The sequence below is a fragment of the Sceloporus undulatus genome, chromosome 2 (genome assembly GCF_019175285.1).
Source record: "Sceloporus undulatus isolate JIND9_A2432 ecotype Alabama chromosome 2, SceUnd_v1.1, whole genome shotgun sequence".
NCBI classification, from domain to species: domain Eukaryota; kingdom Metazoa; phylum Chordata; class Lepidosauria; order Squamata; family Phrynosomatidae; genus Sceloporus; species Sceloporus undulatus.
In genome coordinates, this window is record NC_056523.1 from 229420765 (window position 1) to 229437566 (window position 16802).

At 41.0% G+C, this 16802-nt stretch overlaps 1 protein-coding gene across 1 annotated transcript in view; it reads left to right on the plus strand.

Moving 5' to 3' along the window:
* LOC121920606 (alpha-2-macroglobulin-like protein 1) overlaps positions 1-16802 on the plus strand; it is an 86713-nt gene that overhangs the window by 59456 nt on the left and 10455 nt on the right. Inside the window, exons 25-35 of the mRNA XM_042447735.1 lie at positions 340-516; positions 3047-3128; positions 3902-4058; positions 5824-5898; positions 6845-7004; positions 10076-10236; positions 13392-13607; positions 13730-13851; positions 14690-14780; positions 15945-16013; positions 16345-16447. Of these exons, the coding sequence (XP_042303669.1) occupies positions 340-516; positions 3047-3128; positions 3902-4058; positions 5824-5898; positions 6845-7004; positions 10076-10236; positions 13392-13607; positions 13730-13851; positions 14690-14780; positions 15945-16013; positions 16345-16447 (1413 nt within the window). The remainder of the gene's footprint in view (positions 1-339; positions 517-3046; positions 3129-3901; positions 4059-5823; positions 5899-6844; positions 7005-10075; positions 10237-13391; positions 13608-13729; positions 13852-14689; positions 14781-15944; positions 16014-16344; positions 16448-16802) is intronic.

The following is a 16802-nucleotide window of genomic DNA, read 5'->3' on the forward strand; positions in this document are numbered from 1 at the left end:
GTATCTTGTTATGGGGTGAGGGAAGACAGAGTGAGTCCTGGAGGCAGAACAAAGATGCTCAAAGTACACAAGACTGTCTCTGTTTTTCCTCTGTGAAAGGGATAGGTGGATGAACAGATAAGCTAACATCACATTTGAACTCTCACATGTTATCATACCACACTAAGGTGTAATAGGCATGTTTGTCTCTTATTGTTAATTTTATAATTATTGTTACAGATTGTTTTATTGCTCAGGTCACTAAAAGAGGGGATTATTTACAGAGTTTCCTCAAGAGTTGGGAAGAAGGACGTTGTGAAGTTGACTTAACATTTTCATCCTCCATTCTTTCTCCTTCAGGGGATATTTTGGGCCTGACAACACAAAATATAGGCCATCTCATTAAGCTGCCCATTGGCTGTGGTGAACAAAACATGGTCAAGTTTGCTCCCAACATTTTTATACTTCAGTATTTGGAGAAGACCAAACGTGCAACCCCTGAGTTCAAAAAGAAAGCAACAGAATTCATGAAGAGTGGTGAGTAGTGTTTCCGCTTCTTCTTGGAATGCAGGGGTTCAGGTGTCCACTGACAAGAATTGAATGGCTAGGAAGAGGCTGCAAGAACATAACCACCTGCTGAGGACCACAGGCTCACTGGAAGAGGAACAGGGGAGCTATTCTGTGCATAACTATGCATTCAAGGTGGCCTTGAGAATGCACTAGACATTGTGAAGCAAGAGATGTGATTTTTACTGGTGGAATCTGTTTAGGATTGCTCTGTTTATTAAGTATTGTTTTTGTTATTAGAAGTTGGGATTAGACCTTTGAAACTGAGACACAGGCTGAAGGCAATACAGCTTTTCACATTTTCATAGATTTTCCATTGCAGTCATGTATACTGATTGCAAAGCTTGCTGTAGAAGGTACATTGTGTCTGTGAGGAAAGGAAATACTATTGCCTCATTTGAATAAGAACCCCTATTTGTTTATCCCTCAAACAGAAAGGTTGCAAAGGAATATGTTATATTGCACCATATTTATTTCCCCCGGAAATCATTGATTTTTTAAAACACAAAACAAGACATGTGTGTGTGTTAAAAGTATGAACTACTGTTTAAATAAGGCAGCTGCTACTGCTTGCCACTGATGCCTACCTAGGTGTGTGTGTATGTGTTGTGTGCCTTCAAGTTGTTTCCAACTTATGGCAACCCTAAGGTGAACCTATCATGGGGGTTTCTTGGCCATATTTGTTTGCCATTGCCTTCCTCTGAGGCTGAGAGAGTGTGACTTGCCCAGGGTCACTGAGTAGGTTTCATTGCCAAGTGGGAATTGATCCTGGTCTCCAGAGTCATAGGAGATTTTCACAGTGGCAAAAATGACGGGGGCATAGTGGGATGCTACCATCACTATTGCACAATTGTGTGAAGATTATCAGATGCCATTGTGCGACATCATGATAAGCATATCATTATTTTGTGAATAAAGAGGAATTCTAGTGTCACATTCTATTCACAGGAAAGCCTCATGAAAAAAATGCGATGGGAGAGTTCCTCTTTGAACTGCTGGACTTTATTAACTCAATTGTTGTTGTTGCTGCTGTTTGCCTTCAAGTCATTTCTGACTTGAAGGCAAACAGCAGCAACAAGTGACCTTATTGTGGGGTTTTTTTGGCAAGACTTGTTCAGAGGAGGTTTGTCGTTGCCTTCACAGAATCTCAGACTTACAGAGTTGGAAAAGCCTACAAGGGCCATCAAATCCAACCCGCTGCCAGGCAGGAATACACAATCAAAGCATTTGCCCTGGTGGCACAGTGGTTAAAAACACCAGTCCTGCAGCCACTCACTCACAAACCACAAGGTTGTGAGTTCAGTCCCAGCCTGGGCTCAGGGTCAACTCAGCCTTCCATCCTTCTGAGGTTGCTAAAATGACTACCCATCTTGTTGGAGGCAATTAGCTTACAGTTGTAAACACCTTAAGAGACAGCTTAGTGTGGTATGAAGTGGTATATTATCCTACTAGAGAGGCCCCTTCCCCACCACCTCTCCCTTTGTGTCATGTCTTTTTAGATTGTAAGCCTGAGGGCAGGGAACCGTCCAATTAAAAAGATTGTATGTACAGCGCTGTGTAAATTTACAGCACTTTATAAATAAAGGTTAATAATAATAAATAATATATAAATGAAGCTGCTATTGCTATTACCCTGAGGCTGAGAGCATGCAACCTGTGCAAGGTCACCCACTGGGTTTCATAGCCAAGCTGGGAACTGAATCCTGGTACCCAGAGTTGATGGACAACTGCCAGGGAACCCTAGAAGTCCGTCCCATCCCCCCATTTTTTTTGGGGGGGGGAATTAATTTCCCACTCCAAATAGGGCTTCAGGAAGTGCTATCCTGGGATATTTTGATCCCTGTGGTCTTGTTGCATCCTATTTTGAAAAGGCTTATAAGGGCAAAATGAGAGGCCTAACTGAGTAGATAAAGATAAGGGACCACCAAAGAGGCTAGCACAATCTCTCCCAAAACTTTCAGAGGTTCCGTTGAGCAGTTAGTAGTAACAACCCCATTTGGGTGGGTCAGAAAGGGACTGGAGACCCTGGCAGGGCTGCAAAATGGGGGCCACACAAAGCCTACAGGATGTGCTTAGGAGCCCTGGCGGCGCAGTGGTTAAGTGCCTGTACTGCAGCCGCCCACTCACAAACCATAAGGTTTCGAGTTCAATACCAGTGAAAGAGCTCAAGTTCGACTCAGGCTTGCATCCTTCCAAGGTTGCTAAAATGAGTACCCAGATTGTTGGGGGCAATTAGCTTACACTTTGTAAACCGCTTAGGGAGTCCTTAAGTGCACTGATAAGCTGTATAGAAATGTACTTGCTATTGCTATTGCTTTGCCTTCCCCTCGGCTACAATTTTATACAGTTGTCTGTATTATTTCACTGATCTGACTACGCTGGCCACTCTAGGATGTTTCTAACTGAACAATAAGGGATGAATCCAATAAAATGAAATAACACATTAAGCGAGTGTACAGATGAAAGTTGCTGGGATTACGTCCCTCCTCATTTTCTGCAGGGTACCAGCGTGAGCTGCTCTACAAACATGATGATGGTTCCTACAGTGCTTTTGGGAAACGGGATACTGAGGGAAATACCTGGTGAGTAAGCAGATTCCCTACCCTGCAACATTTCATAGATAAAAACCAGGACCAAGCATCATCAGAGTGTGGTCCAGATGACTAAAGGTGTTAATAAGGACAGAGAAGCCAGGAGAATGCAGCAGTTTGCTTTTGTCTGAACTTACTTGGGAAGGTAAGATTCTGCCCCTTTCTAACTTCTTCCCTCTGCTGAGTTAATTGAGTGCAAACTATTTTGTAGCAACTGGAGTAAGCCAGGAAGAGAGGGAGAGGGAGGAGGAGGAGAGAAAACCTAGGCCACATTTCCCCTTACAAATAAATCACTTTGCAATTCGAATCGATGGATCGATTCGGCAGCGGAGCATGGTTCACACTACATTGGCCCCAATGGCATTTTGTTGTTGCAAAATAAAATAAAATAACCCACTTGTGGTTCACATTGACGAATGAATCGATTCAAAATGGATCCTCTCCAGCTGGCTGAAGGGCAAATTTAAATCGATTCTGATCCATATCTGGTTCACACTTGTGTGGAATTGATTTATCCAAAAAAACACAGAAAAAAATCAGCGTCTAAAACATGCAGGTTAAATGGGTCTGGTGTATGGCCTCCCTCTCAGAATTGCTTCAGTGATTTGGTTCAAGTGCTAACCATGGTCATTTAAACCGGTTCAAATCGATTTGCGCTCTGGTTTAAAAGGTAGTGGGAATGAGGCCCTAGATGAGAAATAAATGAGATATGTCTGTGATTCTGAGTTGCATTTTCACCCCATTTGATTTTTTTAATCCTGCAGGCTGACAGCTTTTGTGGCTAAGACTTTTCACCAGGCAAAACCCTATATTTATGTGGATGAAAAGCACATTCATGATGCTGTTCACTGGCTGGGGCAGCACCAGCTTCCCAGTGGCTGCTTTCAAAGTGTGGGAAGAATCTTCAACAATGCCCTGAAGGTAAGGACATTGTGAATTAATGTGGACAAGGTAGAACAGCTCCTGGTTAGCACTGTCTCCTGTTAGACATTGTGTCATGATGTCATTTATGCAACTGGTTCTTGTGTAAAAGCTTTTAAAAAGCAAATGTGCACATATCCCTGATCAAGACTGAGACCCTGGGGAGGGAGACGGACCAAGATCTTTAACTCTTTTTTTCTCCCCTACATGCTCCACCACATTCCTGATTCAAACCAGATCCCTGTTTCTGCTTTACTCTTTGGGAAGTAATTGTGGAGGGGCAAATGTTCATCTACAATACAGAGACTATTCTACAGTTTGTATGGAGGTTATTCTTATTTCATACATATTTGGTCAGATATTTTGCATCTTTTATTCACTCTTCATTAATAGAGTGTTTCTTAAAATGGCTCTTTCAAGATGGAAATGAACTCCTATGGATGGAAAGAGTTCACTGTAGAGCAGAATGGTACATTATTTTATATGGGTGAATCATTTCACTGTTTTTTAATGTGGGGGTAGTATATAATGTAAGATTACTGGCTGTATTCTGGTAATCAAGTGCTTTCTAAGATTAGTCTACAGTAGGAGTATTCACCAGCCCCAGAAAAACACACACTTGTTCATGGGCATACACACACAAGCGCCCAGAAGTGGCTGTGCGCTCTTTTATTTGTTTTTGTTTTCTTTGTGGGGGGAAACAACCTGTAGGGATCCCATAACTTACTTGAAGGCAAAGTTTGTGCTTCAGGAAGAGCAGATCTTTAAATTTAAATTTATTCTTATTACTTTTTACCACTGGGAAAATATTTTTTGTTTTTGGTTGGAGAAAAAGGCTTCTGGAAGATCAGGGAGCAGTATTAGTTGTCCATTCCATCGTACTTCTTTTAAATTGTTTTAGGGTTTAACTATTTTAATTGTTATTGAATGCTATTATTATGTAATGGTGAGAGGGTCTAAGGGGACAGTGTAACATTATTATTGTTGTATTTGTAATTTTATTTTGTGTTGTACTGCCGCCTCGATCCACAGGGAAAGACAGGAAATATAAATAAATCTTATTACAGGCAGCAGAATTCGCACACATCCTCTCCTTCACACACAACCTTCATAATATATCATGATCAACGTAACGTAACATAACATAATATAACATAATATAAGAGCCTATACATACTGGCACTGTGGGTGGAATCACTGGATGCCATAACTCTGTCCCCATTGTGCCATTTTGGCGTGTGCCAGTCCACATGGCGTGCACCATCATGGCATGACTCTACCATTGCATCCACATAATGTAACGTCGAAGAGGTGTCATAAAGCCTTGATGCTACAGCTATGACACCCCTTGGAGAGCACAAAAGCAGCTTCTTTTTGTGGCTCCTTTTTGCACTCTCCAGAGGCCAGATCAGTGCCACGAAATGAGGTTGCTACGGCCCTGATCTGGCCAATAAACGGGCGGCTGCATGCCACCCCTTAGGGGCAATCTGTACAGCCTCATAACTCATCAAGGAAGCCACAGCTCTGAGTTTGCAAGATTTGAGCAAGACTCTTGGAGGACTTTCTTTCAAAGGGTTGCCATAAGTCATCTTGATGGCAAATAACAACAGGTCTGCTAAGAGAGAAGGACAAGTTAGTTAATACAAGGCAATTGTTTGCCTGCAGAAATGGCCCCTGGGCACATTGTTTATTTGAGAATGCCTTCCAAACTGTGAGGAATTGTGCTCTTGTGGCTTTATGTCCTATCTTTTCTTTTCATTTCCAGGGTGGTGTGGATGATGGTCTCTCACTGACTGCTTATGTTACTGCCTCACTGTTGGAACTCCACCTGGAGAAGAATGTAAGTCTGACTCTGGCTCTTCTGCCAAGTTTTGTGGTCTCCCAGAAGTCCTTTATTATTCCTGAAATCTAGTTTCCAGAAAGCCTTAACTCAGGGCAGAACTGTCAGCTGGACAATACAAAGGAGCGTGTGAGCAGGCATATGAAAGTTGAACTATAATCTCTCCTCTTGGCTTACAAACTCTAAGTCATTTATTCCATGTGGGCCAATATCCAAATCGTAATCATTTCCAGGTCCTGGAAATCTTTCCAGGCTTTCACAGTTTCAATTCTTGATGCACTGAGGATAATTGAGTCAAAAGCTGATAGTATCAGTACAAGGCTGTATTCTTTGATTTGCATGTGTTTTCTGGAGGACAGTACAGCCACATGTGGCCAAGTATATCTATTCTCCTCACCTTCATTAGCATTTCTGGCATTTGTTTTATTGATTTTATGTAACTTTATTGGTTATAAAATTGGTCATATCCTGTCTTCAGAAATATAATAACTTAATAATAATAATAATAATAATAATAATTCACATCGAAAAGAAAGAAAAATACAGTGGTTGCAGTAGTGACAGATACTCTCGGAACAATTTCAAATGGACTGACAAAATATCTGAATCAAATTGCTATGAATAGGATCACAATAGCATAATTACCTTCAGTACTGTAACATCTGGTAGACTGTGAAACTGATAATAATATAATAAATTGGCTTCAGTGATGCACTGGAGTTTGTGCAGTAATTACAATTTACCATTTGCAAAGAACTGCTAGAAACACAAACCTTAAAAAGATGTTTAAAATATATAAGATATAAGCTAGGAGATACCTGTAAGAATCAGCAATGAGAGTCAGAAGTAAGAATGAGAGACACTCCACTAATAGATATTATTACCTGGTAACTGACTGGTAACTAATGGATTAGCAACCTTTATTTTTGTTGCTCCTGTCTTACAGGGTACCGTTGTAGATGATGCCTTGCTCTGCCTAAAGGGAAACTTGAGTTCTATGAATATCTTCACCAAGGCCTTGTCAGCTTATGTGTTCACATTGGCTGGTGACTTAGAAACACGGGAACAGCTCCTTAGAGAATTAGATGAAAAGACTGAAAAAAGAGGTAAAAGGAATACTTTCACAGACTACATACTTTGTTCTTAGGCTGCTTGTTTGAGCAAGAAGTAGCCTTTTCTACTCAGGACAATAGGATGATGGGTTGAATTCTGAATGCCTCACTGACTGCCTTTCCTCCAATGCATGTATTTATTTAATTTATATTATGCTTTTCTCTAGTGGGATCACTAGGGTTGATGTCACCCGGTGCAGTAACTCATGGTGTCACCCCCTCATTGACTTCCTCCCATATTACACCCAGACAGAATCCTTAGTAATGTTTTTATATTTATTTACTCATAAATCATAATTCCCCATATATCACTGAATCTAATGGTAATTGTTGTGATATAAAATTAAAATTATCTTTAAATTACAATATCATATGCACAGAATAAATGTGATTACATATACGTAGTTTCAAGTGATTAAAGTGAAAATTTGGTAAAATGTGATGTTTTTAAAGAAAATGTTAAAAAAATAAATTTATTTTTTTAAAATTTATCTTTAATTTTTTTAAAAAACCTGGGCGCTCTCCTTTCTCTTCCCACTACCCTCACCCCACTCACACCATCTATTCAGCATTTTAAAGAGATACAGACAAATGCCACAGACTATTTTCCCTTAAATACAGATGTTGGAGGAGCAGTGGTATCACCCTCCTTTAAGGTGTCACGTGGTGTTTTTCTCCTGGCCTGGGGCCTGAGGTTGCTCACAATGTAAGTTAAAACCAATTACAGTTGGTTTTAACAATGTCACTGTTTAAAGATAAATCATATAAACAATCATGTTAAAAACATTAATTTAAAATAGGTTTAAAAAAAGGCAGTTGAAACATAATAATAATCTTCTGCTTTTGTGGGTAGAGTGTGTAATAGGATACACCTCACAATAACATGAGACGCATGACCCCCTCATGATAACTCAGCTGGACAACACTGTGCAGATGCATTGGTAGCAGAGAAGAATGTCTCAGAATATAGCTCCTATGCCCATGTTCAGTCAGAACTCCCCCAAGTTTTCCACCTAATTCTGAAGTGAGAGGAGTCTTAGGCAGAAATTCACAGGGGAGAGCTATGGCAGCAGGCCAGCAGGGAAGAGGAAGAGCATCTTCTGCAAGGTGTCCAGCAACTCTGTGAATAAGATTATATTGGGTCAATTTGAGTCTGTGAGTACTGAGGATATGGACAAACTCCTTGGTAGTGTGAAGAAGACAATATGCCCTCTCAGTCCTTGCCTTTTGTGGCTGGTTGTCCAAGGTGGAGATGCTATAATGATTTACAGTACCTAAAATGCATTATTAATGCATCTCTTCAGGAAGGCCAGTTTCCATCCTGCTTAAAGAAAGCGATAGTAAGGCCGCTCTGAAAAAGCCTTCCTTAGATCCTTTGGATATGAATAATTATAGATCAGTCTCACATCTTCCGTTTTTGAGCAAAGTGATTGAGAGGGCTGTTGCCCTTCAGCTCCAAGGAGTCTTGGACAAAACTGATTATCTGGATCCATTTCAAAACGGCTTTAGGGTAGTATATGGAGTTGAGACTGCCATGGTTGCCTTGGTGGATGATCTTCATCTGGGTATCAACAGGGGAAGTGTGATCCTGTTGGTACTTCTGGACCTCTCAGCAGCTTTTGATACCATCGGCCATGGTATCCTTCTGGAACGCCTGGGAGAGTTAGGAATTGGGAGCACTGCATTGCAGTGGTTCCAATCCTTTCTCTCGGGCTGATTCCAGATGGTGATGCTTGAGGACAGTTGCTCCTCAAAAAGGGAGCTTAAATTCAGCATTCCACAAGGCGCCATTCTGTTCCCAATGCTATTTAACATATACATGAAGCCATCTGGAGGCATGGGGTGGGGTGTTATCAGTATGCTGATGACACCCAGATATATTTCTCCATGCCTCGGATTACATCTTTGACTAAGGATAGCATCTCTCCTCTGAATGAATGTCTTAAAGCGGTAATAAAAAGTGGATGAGGAAAAACAGACTGAAACTGAATCCAGATCAAATGGAGGTACTTGTTGTCAGATCCTCTGACCCAGGAATTGAGATACATCAACCAGTCCTGGATGGGGTCACACTTCCCCTAAAGGACTGTGTTCACAGCTTGGGGGTGCTCTTGGATTTGTCGCTTCAGATGTCAACTCAGATAGACGCAATGGCCAGGAGTACTTGTTATCAACTTCAGCTGATACGCCAGCTGCATCCTTTCTTGGAGCCAGATAACCTGGAAACTGTGGTACATGCGCTGGCAATCTTACGATTTGACTTCTGTAACGCTCTCTACATAGGGCTACTCTTGTGCCTTGTCCGGAAACTTCAGTTAGTTCAAAATATGGTGATCAGATTAGTCACTGGGAAAGCTATAGGTGACCATATGACACCAATTCTAAAATCTCTTCACTGGCTGCCGATTAGTTTCCAGGCACAGTACAAACTACAGTATGGATGCAAACTACAGGAAAAGAGATTCCAGCTCAACATTAGGAGGAACTTCCTGACTGTAACGGCTGTTCGACAGTGGAACAAATTCCCTCGGAGTGTAATGGAGTCTCCTTCCTTAGAGGTTTTCAAACAGAGGCTAGACGGCCATCTGTTGGGGATGCTTTGATTGTGATTTCCTGCATGGCAGGGGTTTGGACTGGATGGCCCTTGCGATCTCTTCCAACTCTATGATTTGATGATGATGATGATGATTATGGGGTGATGTTGTTTCTTCGTTAGCCTGTTAACACCCTGACAACTCAGTTCAGGAGTTTCTCTGTCTATGAGCCAAATGACTCCTCCAGAAAGACTAAGACTGTATCAGTTTTCCAGTTATTTGGCACTTGCCAATGGTTTCAAATCATCTGGAAAGGTACATTTACTTGGCACATGGCATATATATTGCATTGAAAGGTATGCAGTCCTTGAATTCAACAAAAGGCTGCCAGGTAACACAAAAGGCTTAGAATTACTAGCAGTTCCTGGTCTAAAAATTGGTCTGGAGTTGAACTTTCCATGATTGCTTCTTACTGTATAAAACATTACATCCCATTCCATTCTCTCTCTCTCTCTCTCTCTTTGTTTGTAGGATCAGTTTTCTTAATGTCAACGATTGAATCTACAGCCTTTTTAATCTTGGCCTATCTCTCTGGGCCATCAGTATCTCCAGATGACATCAGCCATGTCTCTAAACTGACAAAAGCCCTTGCCATGCGGGAGAGTGAATTAGGGTTATTTGGTTCCACACAGGTAACACCAACTATTTCGTGGAAGAAGGTGATAGCTGTAGGTATGAAGATGCTTTGTGTAGGTGGCCGTAGAAGCACTAATCTGGCGAGTTCAAAGGGATGGCAAAACCCATGGGCTTTTTCACACTGGTCTTTATAGCACCATGATTCCACTTTAACTGCCAGAGCTATATGCTATGGAAACCTCAGTTTTGTAATTTGGTCAGAGGCACCCAAAAAGTTCCCAGGCTAAAAACTGTAAATACCCTAAACTGCAAATCCCATGATTCCAAAAACTATTGGACTCATAATACATGTGAAGCCCCCCTCCTCCCGTCTGGAAAACCATAGGTTTCATTTATGGTATATAGAATCTGAATATAATGTGACTAAAAACTGGCTGTGGATTGGGAATTATTTGAGAGGAAAGCCTGTTAATTCATGGAACACTTTCTGGCTGTGGGTCTTTGGATGCACTATCTTGCACAGGTTGGTATTTAGATGAGATATGAATTCTTACCGTCAAGAAACCCATCATCTTCATTATGTTCAGTGATGAACTGACTTGTTGTCCGGTATACACATGTGTATAATGTTTATTATACACATAATAAACAAACCACAAATAAGAAAAATAATAAAAGGTGGGGGATTCAGTTGGTTCTGGACATTATCAATCGGGGAAGGCCTGCTGGAAGACAAAGGTTTTGTCGCCTTTTTAAAAGCCTCAAGTGAGGATAATTGGCGAATCTCTTCTGGCAGGTCATTCCAAGTTTTTGGAGAGGCGACAGAGAAACACTGTATAAATTTAAAAGTGTGAGAAAATGATAAATATGCCTAGTGTAGGCATTCTGCAGCTGAGAGTTTGATACTGAAAATACCCTTTTACACATAACCACCTGCTGCTCTTATTTCGTGGATAGACATAAAGAAGGGGCTCAGATAAATTACTTTGCAGTGCAGGTCACTACATATAAGAAGAGGTTATCCTTAAATAATGAGGCCTAAAGTCTTGAAGGGAGAGCCAGCATGGTGTAGTAGTTTGAATGTTGGACTATGGCCGTGGGAGACCAGGGTTTGAATCCTGTCTGGGGCATGGAAACTTAGTGGGTAACCTTGGACAAGTCACACTCTTTCACTGTAAGAGAAAGCAAAGACAGACTCACTCTGAATAAATCTTGCCAAGAAAACCTGCCATGGGAACATAACTGGAAGGATCTGTTCATGGCAAAATGTTAATATTATTGTTGTTCTGTTATTGGTCCTTCACTAGGAATTGAGATGGCCACTTTACATGGTTTCCTCTCTCTTAATCATTTCAGCAAACATGTAACATAGGCTTATTGAGAGGGCTAAATACCCTAAAGGCACCCAACTGCAATCTTGCAAGCCATGCAGGCTCAGCCCTAGTTAGTACTTTGATGAGAAGCCACCAACAAATGCCAGATGCTGTAGGCTATATTTTGGAGGAAGGACCTGAAACCATCTCTCAGTAATTTTTGCCTAAGGAAACTATGAAATTCTTGGGATCACCATAAGTTGACAGGCAACTTGAAGGCACATACAGAGAGAGTGTGTGTGTATGTGTGTAATCACTCATTGTCACATAATTAGTTCAATTAGGAAGGAGAGATTTGAACTTGGATCACCTGGTCCAAGTCCAGAACGTTAAACATACCCTGTACAGGTTCTCTAAATTCATGTGGAACTATAAAATACTAAACCAAACTTTTTAGTAAAATTATAAAAAATAAAAATCTCTATGTGATAATCTTATTTAAATCCTTAAAATCTTCTGGTTCTTTTTATATTATTTCTTAGTACAGATGGCCAAGCAAATTGTATTTAACATTCCATTCAATAAAGAGCTGTCAAAAATTATACCTATATAAATCCCTTTCTCTTCATTCAAAAATTTTAGGAAGAGATCCCCATTTTGGTTGAAATCTTCAAGTGGTCTTTTGTGTATTATAGGAGTTAATCTATCCATCTCCATAAAATCATATATTTTCAATAACCAAGAATCTAGATCTGGGATTTCATGATCTTTCCAGAGAGAGGCATAAAATAGTCTAGCTGTGCTTATCAGGTAGAATAGTAGCTTACCATGTTTTCTTTCCAATTGTTCATCATCTATCATATTTAATAGATACATCTTTGGTTCTGCCCTTACAGTTAAATTAAATATTTTCTTAATCAAAGAGTGTACCATAGTCCAATAGGTATTTCAGATTTGAGGAAGTGGGGTATGGAAACCTATCCTGTTGTGAAATAAAATTAATGAGATTTGAAGTCGAAGGCTTTCATGGCTGGCATCCATATTTTTTGTGGGTTTTTTGGGCTATGTGGCCATGTTCTAGAAGATTTTCTTCAAGACGTTTCCCCAGCATCTTCTCTGAAGATGCCAGCCACAGATGCTGGCGAAACGTCAGGAAGAAAATATTCTAGAGCATGGCCACATAGCCCGAAAAACACACAAAAAACCTTAGTGAGATCTCCCTCCACTGTATGAGAATGAAAAGACCAGTGTTTTTTTCATCAATAGCAGCAACAGCCCAAATAAATCAATTCTGGCATTAAAATTGTGTTTTTATACTAAAAGATGGTAAGTTCCACAAAACACCTTTTTATGTAAAAATAGAAAAAGATTAATAAATGCAATGGTTTCATATAGATGTTAAGCAGCACAGGGGATGGGAGATAGCTTCATAAGACTCCAAAGCTTATCTACCATTGGCCCTATACAGACAGGCCACAATAAAGCTGCTTCAGGTCACTTTGGAGGTATGGTATTTCAATGATGCATGTGTCCTAAGAGTCTGGAAGCTGCACCAAAGCTGCACTCCAGTCCTTTGGACTGGAGCACGGCTTTGGTGTGACTTCTGGACTCTTAGGATGCATGTATCATTTAAACAGCATACCTCCAAAGTGACTCGAAGCAGCTTTATTTTGGCCTGTCTGTATCAGGCCATTGAGTCAAGCAGGAACCCTCATATTTGGGTTGATGAGGGAAATGGAGCATGTGAATATGCCCTGGTAACAGCCATCCCTGATCTTGCATTATACCTGAAAATATTCAATGACAAAATCTCAAAATATGTTAAAGATTGTTTTGTGATTCCAAAGAGGAGCTGTGCACACTTACCATGCCCAATTTTACTATTTCCTTTCCCCCAGCGCACTGTGCTTAGCACACAGGCTTTGGCCAAGTATGCAGCCCTTGCTTACCAGGAGATAGAAGACCTCAAGGTGGTGGTGAAATCTGGTGAGGGTTTCCAGCATGAATTCCATGTGAACAAGATGAACCAGCTAGTGCTGCAGCATACCTCTCTCCCAGAAGTCCCAGCTCAATACAAGGTTGAGGTATCAGGGAATGGCTGTGCATATGTGCAGGTGAGCCCTGGGAACTCTAGGCAATGAAGGTAACTCATAGAGTCTCTTGTATAGCCTTCTCACCTACAAGGTGTTAGCAATAGTATGTCTTGAGAATTCATCAGTTTTCTTCTCCCACCTAGACTGCTCTCCAATATAACAGCCAACCTCCAAAGCCTGAAGCTTTTGCTTTGAGTGTGAGAACATCACCAGAGGAATGCAACGAGGATTCCCGAAGACATTTTGATCTCAACATAGAAGTGAGGTACTGTACTATTCTTTTCCTGAGAGAGTCAGGAATCACAGTTGTAGGGAGGTAATTTATATGGCTTTGGGAATGTGGCTTGCTGCCAGATTAAACACTGCCCCATCCTGTGCTGGATTTCCTCTGTGTCTCTCTTGTGTAGCCTTCTCACCTACAAGGTGTTAGCAATAGTAATAGCTCAGAAACACTGGCCTTGTCTAGGTTAAATGTCATAATGGAAAAAGAGGAAGAGTCTTGGGACAACTTCCTTGAAGACTGACCTGGTTATTTTGTCTTGGAAATGCATTCCTATTATGCTGGGAAGGATAAAAGGCAGTAGAAAGAGAGGAAGACCACACGCCAGATGGATAGACTCAATCAGGGAGGTCATAGGCATGAAATTGCAGGAACTGAATAGAGCAGTGGCAAATAGGGGGTGTTTGAGATGTGTCATATACAGGATCACCATGGTTCAGGGACAATTCTAGGACATTTGACAACAACAACAGAGTTGCCAGAAGAAATATGGGACGGGGCTCTTGTAACTTTAAAACCAGACAGATTGAGAAGTCAGACAAGGTACCATAAAACGCTGTCAGACTGGACACAGATCCCTGTCTTCTCTTACCCTTCAAACTAACTTTCAGCCCCAGCAATTCCCTCTGAATATGACTCTTGCCTTCCCAGTGGAGAGCAGGGAGAGTGGACATGGGAGCACCAGCAAGAACAGAGCTTGGCACTTCTCTGCTACTTTCATCTTGCTCTCCACTGGGAGGCAATGGCTGTAGTTGAAGTCTTACCTTTCTCACAGTTTTGACAGCCACTGTCTTTACTGAACATATTTCCTTGCTATTTCTAGCTACACAGGGCAACGAGAGGCAAGTAACATGGCCCTTATAGAGGTGAATATGTTGTCTGGCTGTGTCCCTGGAAAGAAAACTTTGAAAAAGGTAAAATAGGTTTGATTGTTTATCACACACATACATTTAATGCCTTATTTATCCTATTATGTTGGGACACAGAGCCTGGCTGGTGTGATCTAAAATCTGCCATAAAAAAGAAAATTAAAAACAAATGTTAATAGCCAAAAATAAAATATCCTAAAACAGCTTCACCTGGTAGCAGCATGTTATCAATGAAATTTTGAACAGTCCAGCTGCTGATCATGGATGCCTGCTGCCATGGAGAGGCTTTCACCATCATTCCAAAACAGAAGAATAGGAAGGGAAGGGATGTCTATCATGAGTGTGCTGTGCAACCAGTAAGAAGACTGAGGCTACATCTGCACAAATAATCCAGTTTGACACCACTTTCATTACTTGGCTCAATGCTATGGGATTCTGGGAGTTATAGATTGTTGTGGTACCAGAGTTCTCTGACAGAGAAAGCAAAATGTCTCACAAAACTACATATCGGAGAAATCCATAGCATTGAGCCATGACAGTTATAATGTTGTCAAACTAGATTATTTTTTTGCAGTGTGGAGGCAGCTTGAGACTCCTGTCTGCTAATCTGCTGTCAGCAAGATAGTCAGAAAAGAATTTCAGAGCAGATGCCCTAACACACTCACATGCCAATGGACAATGCACAGAATCATCCATAAATCATACACAGAGCCAAGATATATGAGTTTTAAAATGTGTAGGTGTCCTTTTTAATGGAGGGATTTCATTCCCACAAACTTCTAATGTCCTCTTTCTGGGTCCAACTGGGAAATGACACTCCGCCCTCTCCTGCCACTGGCCCTGAGCTAGATTCTTCCCGTTTTTTGGCTGTGGAGTGCCACTTTTTCAACAGTGTCCCAGTTCTCTCTACTAGAAAATAACTAGAAAAACTAGAAAATAACTAGAAAACTAACTCTTCAATGTCTTTTCTCTCTCTCTTATCATTTAAAATAAGTTTTATTCTTGAAACCTTACATAGCCTTTATTCATTTTCTGCAGACCAGCCATAACAATTTATGAAATGCTGCTTAAAGAAATTCCTGTTTTTGAGGGGTGTGTTTTTGTAGTCCCAGAACCTCTCAGATCCCAGTGACTTTTAATAGCCACTATTGGTATCTTGGCCACTATGGAGTTTATTAAATGCACTTTTTCTTCCTTGTTTTCTGATAGTTGCTAATAGAGCCCCTTGTTAAAAAAGTGGAATTTGAGAACGACAAGATCGTCATCTACCTTGATCAGGTGAGAGTTCTGCAGATCTCTTATCAGACAGAGAGTATTTATTCAAGGTGATGGTTTGTCTGGGCCTCAGGAAAATTGGGCATGGGGATCTAGAATTGTTATCCATAGGAGAAAGCTGGTCTAGCAGTGAGACTTCTGTCTTTTTTTTAAATTTACTTACCATCCAGCCAGAAGAAGAATGATCAGGAACTCTAAAACTTTCTATTTTCATCTGTTCGGATAAAGAAATTACTCAATCATTAATTTTGGAATTTTATTTTATTTTTATTTTTTTGTCTAATGCATCAAAACAACTATGTGAAATTTCTGTCTTGCTATCTCATCCCTCCAGCTGGATAATGAAGTCCAAAACTACACCTTCTCCCTGAAGCAGGAAATTGAAGTGTTGGACCTGAAGGCAGCAACAGTGAAAGTCTATGATTATTATCAACCAGGTAAGCATCTCGTGCTTCTGCAGTGTGTATCAGTTCCCCTCACCAACCTCATTTGTAGACAGGCACATAAGCACTCTTCATGTGTTCAGGAACCTGACATGGAGGCCTCTGAGATACCTTCCATGTCTAGCACAAGCTTTCCTCTTGAGATTCTTTAAGTGAACAAAGGGATGGAACTGATGAAAAAATAGGCAGAGGGAGAGATAGGCAACCCAGCTCCATCAGGGCTTGCCTGAAAGAAGAAGGCCCTCCCTCCATCCACCATCCAGACGGGGAGAAAGGCAGGCCAGCTCCATTGGGCCTAACCAGAGTAAGAAGAAGGGCCCTCCCTCCAGTCCATCTTACGTGGTCCAGG